Raw genomic sequence first — 21,472 nt, 5'->3', positions numbered from 1 at the left:
TTAACACTCTAGGTGGAAAAACCAGACTCTCATCCTCCGTAGAATCTTAGAGTTCCTTGGACATGTCGCCAGAAAAGATGGCCACAACCTCTAACAACTGATGGTTACTGGGAATGTAGTAGTCGCAGCCCTATAAGATGGTCTGACCAAATCCACACATCTTTGGATACCGGACCTCATGACGCACAGCACGTAGCCCAAGACAGACACAGATAGCGAACTATTATAAAAAAGTTGAATCCTCAGAGAAATCACGACCCTCAGCAATGAGGAATACGACGCAAGGAGAAGGTTTACAAATGTAATGCTGTGGATAATTGTGGATTGTACGTTTCAACATCGGCTAGTTGAGGTAGCTTGACAACTGCTAACATTTAATAGGCAGCGTCCCAAAATAAGTTTCACTTTGAAATATCGCATTCCTAATTGATATTAGGAAGATGGGCCAGGTGCTGGTATGGGATGCAACCTGTTCAGATACGCTGGCCTCTTCCCATCTACATGGAACCAACAAATGAGCTGGTGCGGCTGAAAAAGCTAAAGCATTCAAATACAGGAGTTTTGGGCTCCGAATAGGATTTTGTCGGTATCGAGACTCTTGGTCCGTGGGGTCCTAGCGCTATAAGGCTTTTTAAGAAAATAGCAAACAGGTTAGTCGACATCACAGGAGACCTAAGTGCTGGCAGCTACCTCGAACAAAGAATTAGTCTAGCTATTCAAAGGGGGAACGTTGCCAGTATCTTCGGAACGTTGCCTAAAGGGACTCCTTTTAATAATAAATTGAACTTATTATATTATATTTCTTATGATCAAAATGATTTGAGTTTTCTTTAGTGTTAATTCTTTAGCCAGTGTAAATGACATGACAGAATTTGGCGAGTCAACACGTCCTGAGGATGCCTCGTGTAGAGGCGAAACACTTGTTTTAAGACAAATATTGGCGGAATTGACACTAAAGAGAACTCAAATCATTTTGATAATTATGGATTTCCGCTAAGTAACGCCTACTTAAATATTTTTTTTATGGTTTATAGTTTTGAGGTCCACTGTTCTAGTATATATTTTTTTATTTCCGTATAATTAAATATAATATCATATTGTACATACATGTATATACTCGTATAAGACGATAAATTTAAATTCGATCTGAATCTAATCTTACTGAACAACATAGTAAAAACCCTGTTCGTTTGAATTGTCATTTGTCAATATCGTTTACATGCCACTCGTACGAGTACTCGTACGCCGCCTTCTCGCACGCACGCACAGACAATGGAATACACACATACGCGCAAAAACCATTAAACAAGAATAACTGAGAGTCCAACGGTCTATTAGATTATATAAGATCTTATATGATCTCCTCTTCTTCCGTACGTACGCAGTCGGTCCGAGGTTCAAGCCTCTTTAGGAGACGTTTTACCAGTGGAAGGCTCCTTTGCACAGGATGCCGGCTAAGTTATAGTTACCATAACGGCGCCTATTTCTGCCGTGAAAATTACTGTGTTTTGGTCTGAAGGGCGCCGTAGCTAGTGAAATTACTGGGCAAATGAGACTTAACATTTTATGTCTCAAGGTGACGAGCGCAATTGTAGTGCCTCTCAGAATTTTTGGGTTTTTCAAGAATCCTGAGCGGCACTACATTGTAATGGGCAGGGCGTATCAATAAACATCAGTTGAACGTCATGCTCGTCTCATCCCTTTTTTTCATAAAAAAAACGTAGTAATAGTAGTGGTGGACTTCGATCTGAGCTTGATATTTGGGCCCTTGGCATGGGCATCACGGTCAAGTTTGTAAAAATGTTAATCAGACCTTTACACTAACACACACAATACTTTTTACCTGGGACTAGATTGTGATTATTTTATAGCGATAGAAATAACTGTACAATATTGTATATTTTTATTGAAAAGTGCGCAAAAAAGAATGCTGGGAGAGTTTCTTGCGCCGCTTCTTCTCTCTCAGAGCGCTATTTGTTTCCGAATCGGTAGTAGTATCTAGTAGTTTTTGAAATGACATCAAAAAGAATTCTAAAGGAATCAATTTTGAGAAAATAAATGCCTTTATGCCTTTACAACAATGATTTATTTTCAGAAAAAACTGCAACTTATCAACCTATTATATACACTACTTACCTACATAAGTATATATTCATTTAAGATTTAAATATGAATTTCGAGTGGTGAAATATAAGTAAACAAAAGGCCTCATTAATCTTTGTTTCGCACATCGCGTCTCATATATTCCGCCGCCCGGTTCGTGTGAAACAGCCTTAATTAAGATATCATGGGAAATGAATGTCTTATTATGGATTGCCTAGAGTTTTGTAAAATTCGAAGCATTGCTTTTAATTTAATTCTTAGCCATCGTTGAAATTCTATTGGATTTCCTCCGAAGTCTGACATATGTACGGTCCAGGATTTTTGTTCATAACATTTTTGTGACAATAATATTGCTATGTATAATTATTAAAATCGTTAGTATGTATATAGTTCGTTTTCGTATATTACAATACAGGTTCTCTTTATCAAAGATAGGCATTAATAAAATACAGTTGATACTGGATAATATCCTACTGTTCTTTTAAACATTGTTTACCTCTCAAGTGCCAACACTGCGTCAGGCAAACACGACCCTTTAAAAGACTAATCAAGCGTGCCTTTCTTTTTCCAATAGTTAAATCGATATATTGTTATTTCATTTGTTATTTTGATTAATTCGTCATTACATATTTCTTTGTGTATTAAATTTGATTTAACTTAGACTAAACAAATCTCATAACTATTGATGCAATGCTGTGATTACATTACATAGATATGTTCATCATAATTCTAAAAGCATGTCGTGTCCTACCTTACTCTTATTTAGCTATTGAAGCAGCTGACCCGGCAAACGTTCTTTTGCCATATAATTTATTTTTAGAGTTAAACCGTTCCTTGGACATTGCAACATTACTTTATTTTTCTAAAATAAAAGAATTATTCTTAAATAAACGTAGACTAAGTTACTCCTTATTACATCAGCTAATAAAAGTCAAAATCGGTCCAGCCATTTTTTAGATTAGCCGGAACAAAGAGACAGATAGACGGACAAAAATTGTAAAAAAAATTTTTTGATGTATATGTTCATATACATGTAGTAAAAAACGGTTATTTCAATATTACAAACAGACACTCCAATTTTATTTATATGTATAGATGGTGACGTGGTCATGATGTTACTATCTGAATAAATAAATAAATGGGAATGTAAGAAAGCATACTTACAAACTTAGAGAAAGTCCAAAACATTGTATTGTTATTTTATTATTACTCGTATCTTGGGAAACAAGCTTGTAAAGAGCAGTAGAAATTAACATTCAAGTTGAGAGAATGTCTTAATGAATATAACATAATACTCGTTAATTAATAACGCGAATAATTAGGAAACTAAAACGCTCGTAATTCTTCAGAATTTTATTAATTCTAATTAGAATTTTATACAAGTATAAAACTTAATATACTTAGTAAGATATTAATTACTTAATTATGTATATATACAAAACTAATACAATTTATAAATAAGATATTTACAAAAATAACATATTCGTCATTATAAGTTTCTAAATCTACATCATCTATTTACAATATTACTAAGAACTAAAAAGGTACTTATTTAATCATCACTTCACTTTTAACACTTATTACTTATAAAAATTGCCTAAAAGTAAAAAAAAAGTGCTAAAGCAGTCCAAGTATTCCTACACTTTATAAACTTATAAGATTTAGAGTAATTTTGTAAAATACAAATCTCAAAGATAATTTTTAAATCTCTTACAGATTCTTGAATAGAGTACACTGATCAATAATTTCATTAAAAGTTTATCCTACGTAGGGGAAGGGTGGGTATGGTGCGGGAAAGTAGCCAGGGAAACCGGCACTGGGTTGTACAGGAACCGATGAGGTGACATAAGAAGTAACTACTGTCGGGACTACTGCAGTAGAAAATAATGTTGTGTACACAGTTTTAGCTCCAAAAGTAAGTTTCAAAACTTGGCTGTTGGTAGCCGTAACTTCTGTATTTACTACAACTGGGGTTGATGTCACCGTAAACTGTTGTTGTGGGAATAACGGATTGACTGGGAGAGCTGGGAGACTGCTTGTTCCAACTTCAAACTCAGTTTTAGTCACTGTGGCTACCGGTCTTGAAATCGTACTATGAATTGTACTCTTTCCATCAAATAGTGGTATAACGTGAGATTCGTATATGGTTTCATATTTAAGGATAGGTTTAGACGTAGTAATAACACTGGGTATTTGAGCAGCAGCTGCTGGATTTAGTAAACGCAATAATGCTAGTTGTTGAGCCTGTTCTGGTGATAGAGCTGGTGTCACTGGAGGAGGAGCTTCAGTAACTTGATTGTTTTTGTTCTGCCCATGAGCTTTCTTTAACCTTAAATGATTATCTCTATATTTATCAATATCAGTTAAATCAAAATCAGATCCTATGTTAGCAACATCTAAATCAGAGGGGAAAACACGACGTGTTAGGCCATCCTCGTCTTCATTACTATCACCAAAGTCTAGCTCCAAATGTAATTCTGAACCAGCTTCGTCCAGGCGGCTGTTAAATTCTTTAAGGGTTTTACTGGGAATAAACTGGAAGAAATCCATTGGTGGTAATGTTTTAGTAGCAGTTACGAAACGAGTTACTTGATAAGTCTGTATAAAGGTGAGACTGCTAGTAATATTTGGTTCTCTAACGATGGGCAATATATGTGTTTTAAGCATATTTTGCGTAGTACTGAAGGTTTCTGTCACAGTTTCTAAGGGAGGCGTCTCTACATCTGAAGATAAGGTAATAGCTGGCAGAGTAGCTATACTAGAATCTAAGAGATAATGATCTTTCCCATAAGGAGATGCTGTGGCTAAAATATTTTCTGTTAAAGGCTCATTAAGGTTATTTTGATGATTGTAGATCTGCGTAGGCTCTATTCGCTTCTCGATAGTTGTTGTAACGGTAATAATCCTTGTATTTTTAACTCGTCCAACCTGAAAAAGTAATTGTTATTAAAACTTATATTATAACACTGACTTAACTTACATTCTTAACAACAGGTAATACTCACCTGGAATGTATAGGGAGACTTCAGTGTAGCAATTTCATAATAAACATCTCTGAAGTCTGCAGGTGTGGATATTTCCACTTTAAGTGTTTCAACTGGAGGTGGTTTTTCTATAGAGTTATCATCAGAATCATTTTCTAATACAGTTCCAGGACCACTTTGAGATCCAGATAATTCGAGGTCATTATCTTGTCTAGCTTGTGGACTAACATCATTAGATTGAAGGTCATCAAACAAAGGGTTCGAGTTGGGTGTTGTTTGTTCTTCATCACCATTCATTTTTCTAATGGTGACTTTAGGTTTTGGACTCGTCTTGTATTGCCATCGACCCGATCCTGGAGACCGATTGAGTTTAAACTTATATACACTTGTAGATGATGAAGTAGATACTTGTTCAACCGCTGTTGGTTGAATACGAGGCTTAAACCCACGTCGCGATTGACTGTCATTGTTACTCGAAGGTGTTACGGTAGATTTATGACCAGAATTACGATTTCCTTTTTTTCTATTTGCAAATGATGGAGCTGATGATTCACTGAAAACAGAGACGGTTGCCAGTTGAGGAGTGTTTGTAGGTCGCCCAAAGCGTGTACTGAAAAAAGAGACACGAAAAGTGTGTGAAGTGCATAATAAATAAAGTATAAAAGGCGGTGCATGTGACAAAGATAGCAAACAAGATAAGTATTGAAAGCATCATAAATAATGAAAATATACACAATGGATAGAAATTGATAGTAGTTTTTAGTTAAATTACCTAAGCGTACGTTGACCATTAGATGAGTTCCTATTTTTGAACTTTTTGGAATGATTTACGGGTTCGCTGCTGTCGTTTTCATTATTTTGTGACCTGTGTCTGTTTTTAAAGGAAGGTCCGCTTGTTGTTTGCCTTCTTGGTGTTTTACTAAAAGATTCTTCGTCACTAAGAGATGGCGTTGGTTCTAAGTTATGCCTATGATTTTTTGAAATAGTTGGTGCTGTAGTTTTTAGAATTCTATGAGTTGGGCTAGGAGATATTTTTCCTTTGTGGCCAGGACTAAGTACTTTTGAATTACTATTTAATACTTGAGCGTATTTGCCAGATATATAAGTTCCAATAACACTAGTTTCATGTACAGTTGTCAGACCATCTTTCACAATTGTTCCTCCAAGTGTTGTTACAAGACCCAATGGGTGGTCCTCATCTTCAGGGGATGGAGTTGGCTGTTGTGGTCTATTTTTATGACTTTTTGGCTTTTGAGCGTGAGCTTTTGATGGTCGTAAGTTGATTACTCTGTAAGTTTCTTCTACAAATTCCGATGGTTGCCGAGATAAGTAGTCATATTCTGGCTCTCCAAGATTATTGTTAACTAAAATTGCGGGTTCATCTTCTCCCTCTTGAGATATAGTATTAACTGCTTTTTTAACTTTCGCATTGCCATTGATAGATAAAGTCGCTCCAGTTTGTTTAACTTCAACCTTGCTACTAGCGATATTAGAACTTACTTTTACTGTATTTTTAGGCTTTTTATTTCCTTGTGAACTCTGTTTATTTGTTTTTGACACAGATTGCTTAACAATGTTATTTTCAATTATTTTTGATGGCCCTGCCACTACTTCAACCTTCGTTATAATCTGTTTTTCTTCCTTTACTACAGATTTAGGACTGTTAGATATCTTATCATCAACTTTAGGTACTGAAGTTACTACAGATATAGCACTGGAAGCTGCGGGTTTATTGCTTTTATTATTGTTTGCAGTTTTGCTTGGCTTAATAGCTTCAGGTTTAATATTACTAGTTGTAGGTGGTTTTGTTTCTATAATATTTTCTTGCACCGATTTTTCTGTGCTCGGTGGTTCTGAAAAACATAAAATTATACATTTAATAAGTCATACAAAAAATGTGAATATTTCACATATCATATAAAAAAAAATTAAGGACCTGGTGGTGGAGCAGACTGGGGGGAAAATACCATAACCGTATTTCCTATCGTTGTCGTAAAGTCAAGAAAACCATAAACTGTTTGAGTTAAAAAGTTCCCTGGGTCGGCTGAAGTATGGCCACCTGAAAATTGCAATGAAATAAATTAAATAGAAAATTCACAGATTGTAATGATGTGAAAATTATTAGAATTAGTTCACTGTATCGCATATTTCATAATAGCTAATGGGCTAGCTAGAAATTAATTAATGAAAAGAGAAAATGATGACATAACAAGCAGAATATGTTTACAAAGAACCAACTATTACTTCAGTATCATTAAACAGTCAATGGCCTGTAATAGTACCATTGTAGGCCTCAAAAGAGAACAGATAATATAAACAAAGTCAGTTAATGTACGCGTATCTTGAATTAATGATGTGTAATACTGTTCCGTTATAATACTTTTTATTGAGAATACGAAGGCACAAAGGAATAAAAGTTTGATACTATGTATAACCTTTACTTTAATTCGATCTTTATGCATCAAATCTGTAGCTTAAGATTATTTAAGATTCAGATTGAATATGCATTACCTCTCATATTTTACATTCATACAAAGCCAGAAAAAAATACACGGCATCTGATTTGAAAGAAAGATATCAGTAAAATGTTCCATTGATCTTTATGTTAAAATGCTTAGAGCAGGATATGCTTAGCTTGGGAATATCTCGCAACTTGCATAACGGATAGGATGTGGTTTAAAATAATAAACTCGGTTTGCCATTTTAGGATTGCTATTGATTATAGAAAATGGTCGTTATACCGAGCCAAGTCGATTTTGGTTTTATTTCATTTCATTTCAATAAAAACAAATATTGATTATAACGATTACATTCGCGTTTAAATGAAATTTGCGTTGACAAATATGAAAACCTTAAAATTTTTATACATTATTTTTTACGATATCTGGTTTCAACTAGCAATCGATTTTCTTATTATCATATACAGTAGCAACCTAAAAGTATCAGATTTATATCAATATTTTAGCCCAGAAAACATTACAAATGGAACATAAACCAAAATAACATTATAACAAACGAGATAAAATTGGAAAGTTCAGCATGAAATCATAAAATTGCAGCTTTATCGTGCACCGTTGCCAAAATTTAATTTATACTACATTCTCGCTTTGGAAAATGTAACGAGATTCAGACGGTGTCATCCCTATATTTTTATTACTTCCGTTCCATTGGCTGTCAAGTGAGCTGGGATAGTATACTTCAGATAGGGTCTTGGGATACTTAGGAATAATCTATGTGTTCAATTATTTTTTTTACATAGGGTTAACACTGTAAATAAAAAGCTTAATACAAAAGGCAATGTTTGTGTGCTTCAAAGAAAACAAAGTATTTTTCTTATAGATGACACAATATGTACCCTTAAAGTTCAATATTAATATTTTATATCTTCTAGAGATACAGGCATAATCCAGATAGTAATCCAGATTTTGGAAAGTAAGTAGGCCAATATTTCTACTTCTCAACAGGGTGTGTTAGTATATAAATGTACAGCATGTTTTTTTTTACCATTGGCTTTTTGTGCAAAAGGGTAAGTACTTTAAAACTAACAGTTACTTTAATATTTAGTAAAATTAAAGGGGTTGATATTACTTTAAATTTAAAGTCCAGCACATTACTAGTAGGACGTGAACCTATATCTGTCCTATTAATAAACGCAGCGTATAGTTACTCTATGTTTGAAATTACGTTTCCCTGTCTATAACACCATTTTGTCATGTAATTCTGTAGTGACAAAGAAAAATACTAACGGCCTAACAAATAAACTTGGTATAAAGTTATTAACATAATTATTTTTATTTCCAATATTTGTTTTGTATGGACATATTTTCTATGAGACAATTTTATTGAAGCACGGTTTGACAGTTCTGCTGTGAAACAATTTATTACAACAACAGGGAGCTATTTATCGAAATAATTCTTGATGTTATGATATATTATTGACAAATTCAAAAAAAAAAACAGTATTTTATTTATTATGTACACTTCAGCCTCTGTCGAGTAAGCTATTAGAATATAAAGTGGTGCCAGTCATGACTAGAAAGTTTTCCGAAACAGTCGAAATCAGGCTTTTTACTTGGAAAATAATTAATTATCGTATTTTTACTGTGTTTATAACACAAAGACGTGAACAAGGCTAACTAACGAAATGTTGGGTTCCGTACATTGTTAATGAGGTTGATTTAAGATAAGAATTTATGAATGTTTGTTAATTTTAACGAAGGCCTAACCTTTACTCATTAAGTCATGCTTAATAGCATCCTGCTGTAGTCTAGTACTGTTACTATTAAAAGTAATCGAAACTCATGAGGTCTTGGTTTCTTAACCGACTTCAAAAAAGAGGAGGTTTTCAATTCGATCGGTATTTTTTATGTAACTTATGCAAATCTTTACCTTTAATACTAATAAAATACTTTTATTTGTCTGTGCTACATATTGATAGTTTTGAAGTCGGTGCCGAGCCAAATGTAATAGTAGGTACCTACACCCGCCACGCGTGACTTTGAGCCGGATAGCTTCGTCTAGAACAAAACAACCCAAGCGGGCAGACACGCGCGGCCAGACGTCCCTTTAATAATTACAGTACGTAAGCTGTTTATAATATTAAGTTTAATTTGGCACCTACTTAAAACCTATCAATAGGTAGCACAGATAAATAGTTAAGTAAAATAGTAAAGGTTTGCATAAGATGTGTATTCAATTAAATTTTTATTAAGTTATCTTATACTTATCAGTTTTTTAAGTCGGTTTTTTTAAACGCAGTTTTTTTATTATTATATAGGTTGTCCCACGGCTATGCCATATAGAGGGGAAGTATGTTAAACATTGCAGATAGAACATTTTGCTGAAAGAAGACTTATTTTTAGTTTAAATATTATCAGTTTAGTATTTACATTCTTCCAACTAACACTCGCACGGCATGCGAGAGGTTGTGGGTTCGTATCCCGCACGTTCATAACATTTTGTTTTTAAATTTAAATTTTATTTTGTGTATTAATCCCAGAAGGTTATCACTTTAAAAAAACATTACAAATAATATTAGTATTTTTATGTTGTTCGTGAATACTTTCGTTTCTGACTTGTTCCATTAACTTCTTTTCTAGCAAGTTCTCTTACGACCGTTCCCAATATTCAGTCTATCTCTTACTTGAGATAAAAATCGTAACTATCGTTGACTTTTCTGTCCCAACAAACTTATCGACGGTAACTCACATTATCCGTACACGCTGTCTGTCAATGTGTCGTGCTGTCTTATAGCTTATCAGCAATAGAAGTTTCTTCAGATTATTGACAGCTAATTACTGACAGTAGAAGGTAGTAATTTTTCTCTATCTTTAGATAGTATATTGGAAACGGCCGTTAAACGTGCAATATACGCCTCAATCAAAAGGAGAGAAACTTTAAATCTATTTTTTAATAATAATTCAAAATACTACTTACATAGCAATGTAGTGGTTGCCACCAATAACAATAATATCCTTGAATCCATGGTTATATTGAAATTAACTGTGGCATTAATTAACTATCGCTCATTAATTTGTGTTTGGTATTACGATTCGCTCAATATTCCATTCAATCTCATTTTGCCACAGCTTGTGAACTATGTTATGATCTGAAACAATAGAAACACATTAAGTTAGTTAAAGTATGAACACTCATGAACAAAACCAGATGAAGTAAGTAACTCATGAGCCGTATTCAAGGCTTATTTTATATATTTATAATTATTTAATTAATTAAGAATTACTATCAGTTGTCTAATTTTGATTTTCTAAGTAGTTCATAATAATATACCAATCCATCAATGGCAAATTGACAAGAATTTTAAATAAGAGTTGCTGGTGCTAAATTTGATGCTGACGCAATTTAATAATGTGTTTTTGTTTTAGAATTAATACTAAATATTAATAATACAATAAATAATAATATAAAACATAGCTTCAAGGTCGGCAATACCTTAATATAAATGTCGCAGGTATATTGGCAAAGCCGTGATATTATAATTTACCGGCAGACTGTCGACTTCATTTCTTACAATTTAACGGCCTGGTTTTAGTGACATTGTAATGCCATGAGTGTAGTAAAAACGTGTGACGGATAGTGAAATAAAAACAGTATTCATAATTCTGTACCTTAATAATACACAAAAAATGGCGAAAGCTTAAAATTTCGCGAATAATGCCCAACAATAGTGCAGAGCAATCATCCACGCTGAAAATATAATATGAACTCAACGAAATATACTTGTATAAAATAATTGATTCGGCCTGAGCGCGCATGGGTGGGCAAAATAATCACTCAAAATGCAAATCGGGCATCGTAGCGGACTCCCCCTTATTTCACTGGTCTAGCAATTCATTGCACAAAACCAATATAGCTTTTAGCATAAACATGTTTGTTTGCTACCCTTATTTACTCCACTCGTGAATTGTGTGTTGTTTTCTACGTCGAGTGTTTGTCGTAATTGCTATAATATCCATGTTTTTATTAGATTGACCAGAAACTTGTAATGGATTCTGCTCTGGGATTGCGGAACTCACGCCTAATCGAATGTAGGACAAATTAGTTTGAACATTTTGAAACTTGGCAAAGAAAAATTCAAAATCTTACAATTCAGTTAGTAATAAGGCTTTAACTTCAGATTAATCTATACCGAATTTTAGAAAAATGGATCCTAAATCTAAAAAAGGTGGTGTAAAATAATAGTGCCAAAATTATGGAAATAAAAGAAATAGTTGAAAAGAAACTAGAAAAACACTTTTATTAGAAAATCTATCTTAAAAGTAGAAAATAATTTTTAAGTTTATATTAGGAAGTGCTATGAACAAAAAAAAATAATTTATTGTTGAAAAGCGCTGTTTACAAAATGACTTTGCTTTTACGAATAATCAACTTTATAGTGTCTTTACACTACCGGGCAAACTTGACCCTAAGCTGATATGGTGACGAGCGTAGCTGTAGTGCCGCTCAGAATTTTTGTGTTTTTCAAGAATTCTGAGCGGCACTGCATTGTAATGGGCAGGCAGGGTATATCAATTATTAGTCTTATTATCATAAAAAAAAACAAAAGATAAAAAAGGCGGAGAAACATGGATAATAATGATATAAATCTTATTAGAAGAAATGATTGATTTAAAATTAAAAACTAACGAGAACACAGTCGATAAAGTTGGTATGGAAAAATATCTCAAACTTAATTTGATATAAATAATTAATTGAACTAAGACATTTAAATCTCGTGTAGAACGATCATTTGAGCGATTAGTGTTGGCAATTCACGATTGGCATGGCATCCATTGTGGGGCTGTGGCATTTGAAGGCATAGCTGAAGGACCGATCTTAAGGTCGGAAAGGTCAGCTTCGGAATTTCCAGATTACTATGTCTTCAATGCAATGGAGAAGGGCTTTCGTATTTTGTCGAGAACTTTACATTCCCTATTATTAAGACCTATTTTATTTCATACTAGCTGATATCCGCGACTTCGTCCGCGTACACGCATGACGAAGCACGTAGTAGGTACTTATAAAAATATTTATTTCTTATGACAAACTTAAGATTTTACGTTCATAAAAAATTTGTTTTCAAATTTTATTTGAGCTAAAATTAAGTTTATATTTTACTTGCTGAGAAAGTTGGAATGATATAAAAATTCTAATTAGTTATTCATTTTAAACTATTCTTTCAATTTTATTTTCTGAACGACGGGGGACACATCAAAGGATAAACAAAATTGTTGTTTTTATTTAATTCCGAGCATTTTTATATTTATTCACCTTTTAAACCTTCTCTGGACTTCCACAAATAATTCAAGACCAAAATTAGCCAAATCGGTCCAGCCGTTCTCGAGTTTTAGCGAGACTAACGAACAGCAATTCATTTTTATATATATAGATTAACACAACTGCACAGACAATGCTATATAGGCAATTAAGCAATCCCTACCTCATTATGTGCCTAAATAAACATACTGTGTATAAAATTTTTGTTTTGTATTTTTGAAGTGAAAAACTTAATTTTGTGGGTTTTGAATGAGCCTGATTCGTCACGCTCGGCTATGTAATGCTGGTTCTGACGGGTAGATTCGCTAGGTGAACATAGATGTCACTTCGGTTATTTTCGTGGGACCGAAGATCACACAGTTTTTTTTTTTTTTTATGGAATAGGAGGACAAACGAGCGTACTTGTTGTTAAGTGATCACCGCCGCCCATACTCTCTTGCACCACCAGAGGAATCACAGGAGCGTTGCCGGCCTTTAAGGAAGGTGTACGCACTTTTTTTGAAGGTACCCATGACGTATCGTCCCGGAAACACCGCACAAGGAAGTTCATTCCACAGCTTTGTAGTACGTGGAAGAAAGCTCCTTGTAAACCGCACTGTGGAGGACCGCCACACATCCAGATGGTGAGGATGATATCCTAACTTGTGGCGTGTCGTGCGAAGGTGCGATTCGGCGGCAGGAATTAGGTAAAACAGCTCTTCGGAACACTCCCCGTGATAAATGCGGTAGAAGACACACAATGAAGCGACGTCTCACAGTTACAGTTCTCTCACGATCACACAGTTTATTTTATTTATCATTAAAACAAACATACATATATCTACTGATATTTATAAAAAGTATAAATTATTAGCAGGTAGATATACAATTGTGATGGACATATAGATTGGATAAACAGTACACAAAATAAATGAACAAAAGAAGCTATACTAAAAATAAAGTATCTTTCTAATATATAAAATTCTCGTGTCATGATGTTAAATATTGAACTCGTCCGAAACGGCTTTACCGATGCTCATGAAATTTTGAGTGCATATTGGGTAGGTCTGAGAATCGGACAACATCAAATTTTTCTTTTTCATCCCCCTAAATGTTAAGGGTGGTCTTAGTTTCTTTTACATTTTTGACATTTTTTTTTTAAATTTGTTTGATTATGAGTCAGCATTAAAAATACATACAACTTCAAATTTTCACCCATCTACGATCAACAGTTACTTTTGTATTGTGATTTTAATATCGGCAATACAACGTTTGCGGGGCAGCTAGTAATATATAATATAATGAACCAGTATTTTAACAGTTATCGGCTGAGGTAGAAAAACCGGTTCATTAAAGGCCATAAATCGTAAACAATTAGTTTTACAAAAAAGTTTACAACAAATTAAGGATGCGAAATTTTATTTTGTACAATATTGGTTCTTATAACTTTTGCCCTAAAGGTCATAGTTTCTGAGATATCGACTAAAAACTTTTACACGAGCTCCACCTGGATCTGCCAGTAAATTTGTGATTTTGTGATCATTAAGTGACCCTAAAAGCCTTACAAAAAAAAATTGGATCGAAAATTTATTGCGAGGTTCAATTGTTTTTTTTACTGGCCTACTTGATCTAAACCGCTTTTGTTGAGTTTTTCTTGCTGACTGTACTTCCTAGAACTGTCATTTGAACCAGGTCCCTATACTGATACATATGAAATCGAAATCCGAAATCACATTGGTGTAGTGATATTGGGTGGGTGTGGACGATGATCGAATCCGGGGCTTCAGCAAAAAAAAAAAGGTTTTTATTTCAAAACTAAATTGTTTCCCAAACTTAGAGCACTTAAATGCAAACCCAGCTTGCATTTAACCGGTTGTTTTAAGCAACTGTAATGAAATGAAATTTATTTATTGCGTTGAATACAGTATACTTTACAGATCTTAAATTTATTGTAGTGTTTTCTATTCGGCTAATTAAAATTTGAAAAATATATGTCGATTAACCATTTAAACAGTAGTCCTGTAAATCGTATCTGTGTTAAGTTTTTTGTTTCTTGAGGTAGATGTTTAAATAATTTTATACACATTACGTAGTTACTATTTAGGTATAATGTTGTTCTAGGACAGTGGCCATAAACCAGTTTATTCGGTAATCCGGTGGAACGAGGATTCAATTCAATGGCTCTTTAAAGTAAATGATTATTTTGTTTTACAAATTTACACGCTTTAAATATATACATATTGGGCAATATCAAAATATTTAACTTTTTAATAAGAAATAAGAGCGACAAATTCAAATTCAATTTTTTTTTTTCAAAATAGGATTTAAAATCACTTATTGAACGTCAAAAACTACCACCCATTCAAAAGAGACTGCCTCAGACCTGAGAAGAATGGGCGCAAGAAACTCAGCGGGGATTTTTTTTTTAAAATAAAAAATATGGATTACAATGTAATATCGTACAATAAACATTTATAATTAAAGAGCCTGAGGGTGTTCGCTTTATTCCCAGTCTGTGGTGTCATTAAGAAAATAGTTTATGCTATAATAACCTTTCCCACACAAACGTTTTTTAACAATTCTTTTAAATTTCGTAACACATTTGTTTTGTACATTTTCGGGGATCATATTGTAGAAGTATATACATCGACATTCAAAAGTATTAATAATTAAAAGTTTGCACCCCCTCATAATACCAAACGAGATTCACAGGGGTGTAATTTAACGGTATATTATACAGCATTCGTAATCAAATGTGCCTTGGTGAGATATGTCAGGGCATGCGGAGTTAGTGCTCAGGCATCTGAACGGAATTCCATGTAAATTGGCATCTATTGTGCTCAATCCAGCCGGTCAGTAGTCCTGCATTGAAAGCATTTGAATGCTTAGTAAGTTTCAATTGCAGCCACCCGATGCAATATCTATAAACTACGAAACGTCAGTCGGTTCATTTCATTAAATGAATATATAGTACATCGGAACTAGTGCTTTTATTCTTATGTTATGGAAAATCAAATATATTGAAGTATTTAAATCAAATTTCCAGTAAGATACCTACCTTCCAATAAAAGCGCGACCAATACACTCATTTGTCTCATTGAGAGAAAAAAAATGCATGCAATAATTAAATAACTGTTTTAATTTACAAAAAAAAAAAACTAAATACAAAATGTATTTCCACCAAAGAGTTACAGGTACAGAGCATTATCATAAAACAAACCGCTTAAGACAAACACATCGCGATTCAAATTTAAAATCTCTTTTTAAGAACGCAAAGGGCTCCCACTCAAAACTTGTATAGGAGCGTCTCAGGATAGCATCAAAGCCTCGCTGAAGTGGATGAGTGTTTGCTTGCGAGATGAATGCAGTGTTTGTGGTCCTCTTTAGTTCTTACTACTCATACATTGTGTACCGTAGATTAATGTGCGGGATCGTCTACCTGCTCGAAGGACCAAAACTACAACCGACATATATGAGGTTCTACAAATGTTTCCGATATCATATTGGGGTGTTTCATTATAAGTGACATACACAATTGATGCCATGCAAAAATGTAGGTTCACGTTGCAATGTTTTTTTTATATACACACATAAATTTTGAATATAGAGACATTTACATTTGCAGCCCTGTATCGTGTAATGATGCTTGAATTTTCTTCGAGCTTTTGTTAGCTTTCATTATTGTTTATGTAAAGGAAAATGACTTATGGGAAAAGAATCAATCACTTTATGAACTATTATAATATATCAATGGAACAGAACCATTTTATGAAAACAGGAAACTTTCCCAAATATTTTTAGTGCCAGTCATCATTTAACGGGCGATTGTATTTATTTAAGCTTCTAGAGTTGCGGAGAAGTGTAATAAATTAATGTGTGAATTTTGGTTCGTGCTTACTATCTGTATCGACCCATATAACTCATGGCTATGATCGTAGATCCAATTATCTGTCCAACAAAAGTTCAATTATTTTAATTAGGCAATCATTTAATTATTTAATAATATTATAAAAAAGTCCCGTCCCAGCAATCCCAACCATCTGAATGCAATAAACTCAAAAAGAAGGATAAGATTTCTATGCGGCATGCATCATGAGTGATTCATGAATCATGAATCACTTCGTCTGGAAGTTGGAACTTAAGTAACTTATTGAGGAGAACTCATAAAAATAACGGAAAAATCAACCAGTTCTGCTGCTACATGTCTATGCCAACACACATACAGAATTTGTAACTTCTTTAATTTGTATAAACAGTCCCAATGGCTTTTGATAAGTTCATAATATTCATTGCATCTTTATTTCTACTTCGACGGAACAACGTCTATCGATTCAGGTAGTTCTTATTACTTCCAAAGACGTATAATTAATAACTTCCTAACTAAAATCACAAAACAGTTAGGTATTTGTCTGCTTTGAGTAAATTTGAAACGACGGTTGTTCGATAATTTATGTTGGCAGGCGAGCCTATTGTTGGACAAACAACAAACCGCTCCTCGGCAAATTTATATTCCAAGTTTAGGGGATCAGGGGTTACCACAATAGCCCTCCCAAACCTATAAAGAACTAAACGTGGATAGACGTAAATAAGTCGTTATTCACGTCTTTAGAAATTACAATAAAACTCAAAATAAATATTTGCAATTTTTTAATGAAGCTGAAATATCTAACAAGTTTAATTGTAACATTGTAAGCAGGAAGACTTAACTGATAAATAATGTAGGTACATATGATGAGAATATTTTTTAATTATTATATAGGAAATATCTTGGATTATAGATTATTAGAAAAGCTGGGGTTATTAATTAAACGAATAAGGGTAAATTGTACCATTGCAAGATTTAAGTCAAATCTTAAAGAATGTTCATACGATGAGAATAATTGTTTTTGGTTAACTTATTAACTGTAATTAAATAAAAGATTACATCCATATTATACAAACATAGGAAATATCTTGAATCCTAGATTATTAGCAAAGCTGGGGTTATTAATTAAACGAATAAGGGTGAATTGTACCAGTGTTTACGAGCGCACCTTGCCAAGTGCTCGGCGAAGTTTTGGCTGCATCCCAAACACGTTTTGCATTTTATTCAAAACGTTGATGCGACTGACAAAGTTATATTATTTTACTACTTTGACGTGATACGCATTTCCTTGAGTACTGTAAGTTTAAATCGCTATTTTAAAGTTGAAAACAGGAAAATAGCACCTGCCTTTTCTGTAAATTTATTCATATAAACGATAATGATAAATTTAAAATTTATATAAATTTCGCTACATGCATTTCAATAATTCTGTTATTTAGGAAAATCTATCCCATGATAATTCAATTAAATTCAACTTCGAACAAATAAATGACATAAGTTGCGTTAAACTTGAATTAATAAACTTATCAAAGGTAATTGGGCTTGATAACCAATATTTAAGAGTATCCCATGATTGTATAAAATCAAAATATTGATTTTAAAATGCTCTCTTTATACCTTTTTTGAATAATATTCTTCTTTGCCCTGTGTGAGAACTTACTCAAACATTTATGAACGATGCGGGACTCGAACCCCAGACCCCTCGGGCTACTCCGAGCGCTCTTACCAGCCGTTTGAGTGTGCCTTCGAACATGGATCGTAAATCTTGTTCAACACCCAGGTTGTGGTCATATTAATCCCAGAAGTGAAGAATATCACTTTAAAATAACTAATTGTTTATTTAATACAATGTTTATAGCTGTGTATATGAATATAATTTACATTATTAAACCTGCCATAATTTCATAACAGCTTTGTATCGCTAAGCTTTGTAAATGAATACAAAATGACGGGAACATTAGTGGATCAGATAACAACAGTACACGAATAAGATAGCGGTTGTAATATTCATAGTTTATGATGGGAATATAATCCCTTCTTAGGACAATTTAAATGTTAACTTGCACAACAATGCCACAGGTAATTCCTCGCTTTAATATATTATGTTCTTGATGATTTTGCTGTCTGTACCTACTTCAAAATGCTGTACTGTTATTCCAATTGATCACATATTTATGCTTCTATTTAGAAAAGAAAATACAAATATTATAAATTTGTTTGATCTTTGTATGAACTTTAATAAAGATATTTATGCTAGCTGACCCGACAGACGTTGTTCTGTACATAATAAATAAAATACTGTTTCTAATGAATTTGTCAATAAAATTTCATAACATCAAGAATAATTATTTCGATAAATATGCTCCCTGTTGTTATAATGAAATTGTTTCACAGCAGAACTGTCAAACCGTGCATCAATAAATTCTCTCATAGAAAATATGTGAATACAAAACAAATGTGTGTGTAACCATGTATAATTAGGATATGGTGGTACCAGTGGAAGGCTCCTTTGCACAGGATGCCGGCTAGATTATGGGTACTACAACGGCGCCTATTTCTGACGTGAAGCTGTGTGTAAACATAACTGTGTTTCGGTTTGAAAGGCGCCGTGAAATTACTGGGCAAATGAGACTTAACATCTTATGTCTCAAGGTGACGAGTGCAATCGTAAAGCCGCTCAGAAGTTTTGGGTTTTTTCAAGAATCCTGAGCGGCACTACATTGTAATGGGCAGGGCCTGTCAATTACCATCAGCTTTACGTCCTGCTCGTCTCTTCTCTTATTGTAAAAAAAAAGGATGTGGTGAACAGACATTTTTAAGAAAACAGCCATATGTTCCATATTACGAATGTGTTTTTAACCGACTTCAAAAAAAGAGGAGGTTCTCAATTCGTCGGTTTTTTTATGTTTGTTACCTCAAAACTTTCGACTGGATGAACCGATTTTGATAATTCTTTTTGTATTTGAAAGCTGGTGCTTCCTGTGTGGTCCCATTGTTATTTTTGGAGTCGGTGTCATCCAAGTTAGGTTTGTTACTACATACATAGTTACAGGTGAGATGTGCTTGAGTCGTGAGGAGGCGAGAGACGAGAGCGGGTCGCGACGGAAGGACACCGATTCCAAAAATAACAATAATCGTAACCAGAATTAGATTCATTAATTAGATTGTATAAAAATACGCAATTCTTTTTATACTTTTTAGTGCATAATATTACATCTATTGTTTTGGAATAGTGTTTTTAGAGTCGGTTGTGTTTTTGTTAAAAAAAATTATACGACGTGATTTGACTATATGTATAGAACGTCATTGTGCAAAGGTCTAACAGCTGAACTTTACCAGTGCCTAGCTATGAGTCAATGACAGCAAACACGACGGGCGCGCCTGCCGGCTTTACGAATGAAACAATGTTATTGTAATGCCGCCTACATCTAATATTTGAATGTTGACGTAGTGACATCGTCTCCAGAATACAACCGCGTCTTTGTGTGGATGGTTGCTTCAAGGCTATTATAGATCCGGCTTCTCTAGTACCTTATCTTCACACTTCGTAAACACGAGTGGAGTGGGTACGAAGCAGAATACAAAGAGAACCACGAACACCAACGAATAATAACAACAACGGGTCAGCACTTGTATAACAATTTAAAGATGTGCATTGTGCACGAACCTCTAAACTGCATATGAGGTCCTGGTGCATGTTGCTAGAATGACACATGATTTTAACCGCTATGAAAGACATTACTATCACCGTTACCATTTTTATGTTCTCCTGATGTCTATGTATTAATACGTCGTGCGCATGACGTCAGAATACATTAAGGTATACCCGCGTCATACATAAGACAATCTCTTCTTCAACTATGATCGCCTGGTACCAGAACACCCTACAATGCTTCCTTTCTCATTTTCTATGGGTCCTTATCTTCACACCGTGCTCAAAAGATTACGATCACCTTCGCCGGAAGTTTTTTAATATTTCATATTTTAAGTTAAATTATCTTATATGACTACTAAAAATTCTATGCAATGTGATATTTTATATTATAATTTTAAAATCTTCCACTTAAAATATTCTTACATCATACACAAAAAATTTACATAGATATTCATTCATAAGTGTACATGAATAAAATGATTTTGATTTGATTTGAATAAAATGTATCGATCGGAAGACATCTGCATTCCTTATCACTAAATATTATAAAACAAAGTCTTCCGCCGCGTCTGTCTGTCTGTCTGGTCGCGATAAATTCAAATACTTACACAGATTTGCATGCTGTTTTCAGCAATGGATAGAGTAATTCGCGAGAAATGTTTTAATAAATATTCTGTTCAGTTTTTGAATATTCTAACAATATTTTTAGAGGTGTCGGAAAAATAAGCCGTCTGGGAGCTTTCAACGAAAACGTTGTCTAAGCCCTTTGAGATATAACAAAATAATGTATGGTGGAATTGTGTATCTTATATGGGTCCACAGAAAAGTCCGAGATGGCATATGTCTATCTTTTACGGATAACAACATAACACATCCATTTTAATACTTAAAAAATTGCCAATTATAAAGAGGTAATGTAAAAGCTCTATACACAAAATATTAATCCTTATCATTCTTTACTAATTAATATTATAAAAACATTATAAAATCATTCAAAAATACGTTTTTGTTTCATTTTCAACTCATTAACTTTGATTATACATTTGGAGTGGCTGCATCATTTTTTCTTCTATTAACACAACAGCGTCTGTCGGGTCAACTAGTTATTAT

The 21,472-nt window shown here is 33.7% G+C and overlaps 1 protein-coding gene and 1 long non-coding RNA gene across 4 annotated transcripts in view; both read right to left on the bottom strand.

The window, feature by feature from the left end:
• LOC126970484 (uncharacterized) overlaps positions 1–21,472 on the bottom strand; it is a 132,687-nt gene that overhangs the window by 84,274 nt on the left and 26,941 nt on the right. The gene's annotated exons all lie outside the window — the stretch shown is intronic.
• LOC126970443 (uncharacterized) overlaps positions 3,442–21,472 on the bottom strand; it is a 182,366-nt gene continuing 164,335 nt past the window's right edge. For 2 of the 3 annotated variants that reach the window (XM_050816328.1, XM_050816329.1), the window contains 5 exons: positions 10,524–10,695; positions 7,024–7,146; positions 5,860–6,940; positions 5,109–5,697; positions 3,442–5,031 (listed from right to left, as the gene is read on the bottom strand). In XM_050816328.1, coding sequence (XP_050672285.1) covers positions 3,862–5,031; positions 5,109–5,697; positions 5,860–6,940; positions 7,024–7,146; positions 10,524–10,572 — 3,012 coding nt within the window. In that variant the 5' untranslated portion in view covers positions 10,573–10,695 and the 3' untranslated portion in view covers positions 3,442–3,861. The remainder of the gene's footprint in view (positions 5,032–5,108; positions 5,698–5,859; positions 6,941–7,023; positions 7,147–10,523; positions 10,696–21,472) is intronic. The other variant, XM_050816330.1, reaches the window with a different exon arrangement.

This window comes from Leptidea sinapis, chromosome 21 (genome assembly GCF_905404315.1).
Source record: "Leptidea sinapis chromosome 21, ilLepSina1.1, whole genome shotgun sequence".
Classification (NCBI taxonomy): domain Eukaryota; kingdom Metazoa; phylum Arthropoda; class Insecta; order Lepidoptera; family Pieridae; genus Leptidea; species Leptidea sinapis.
This window is presented reverse-complemented; position numbering and strand designations above follow the sequence as displayed.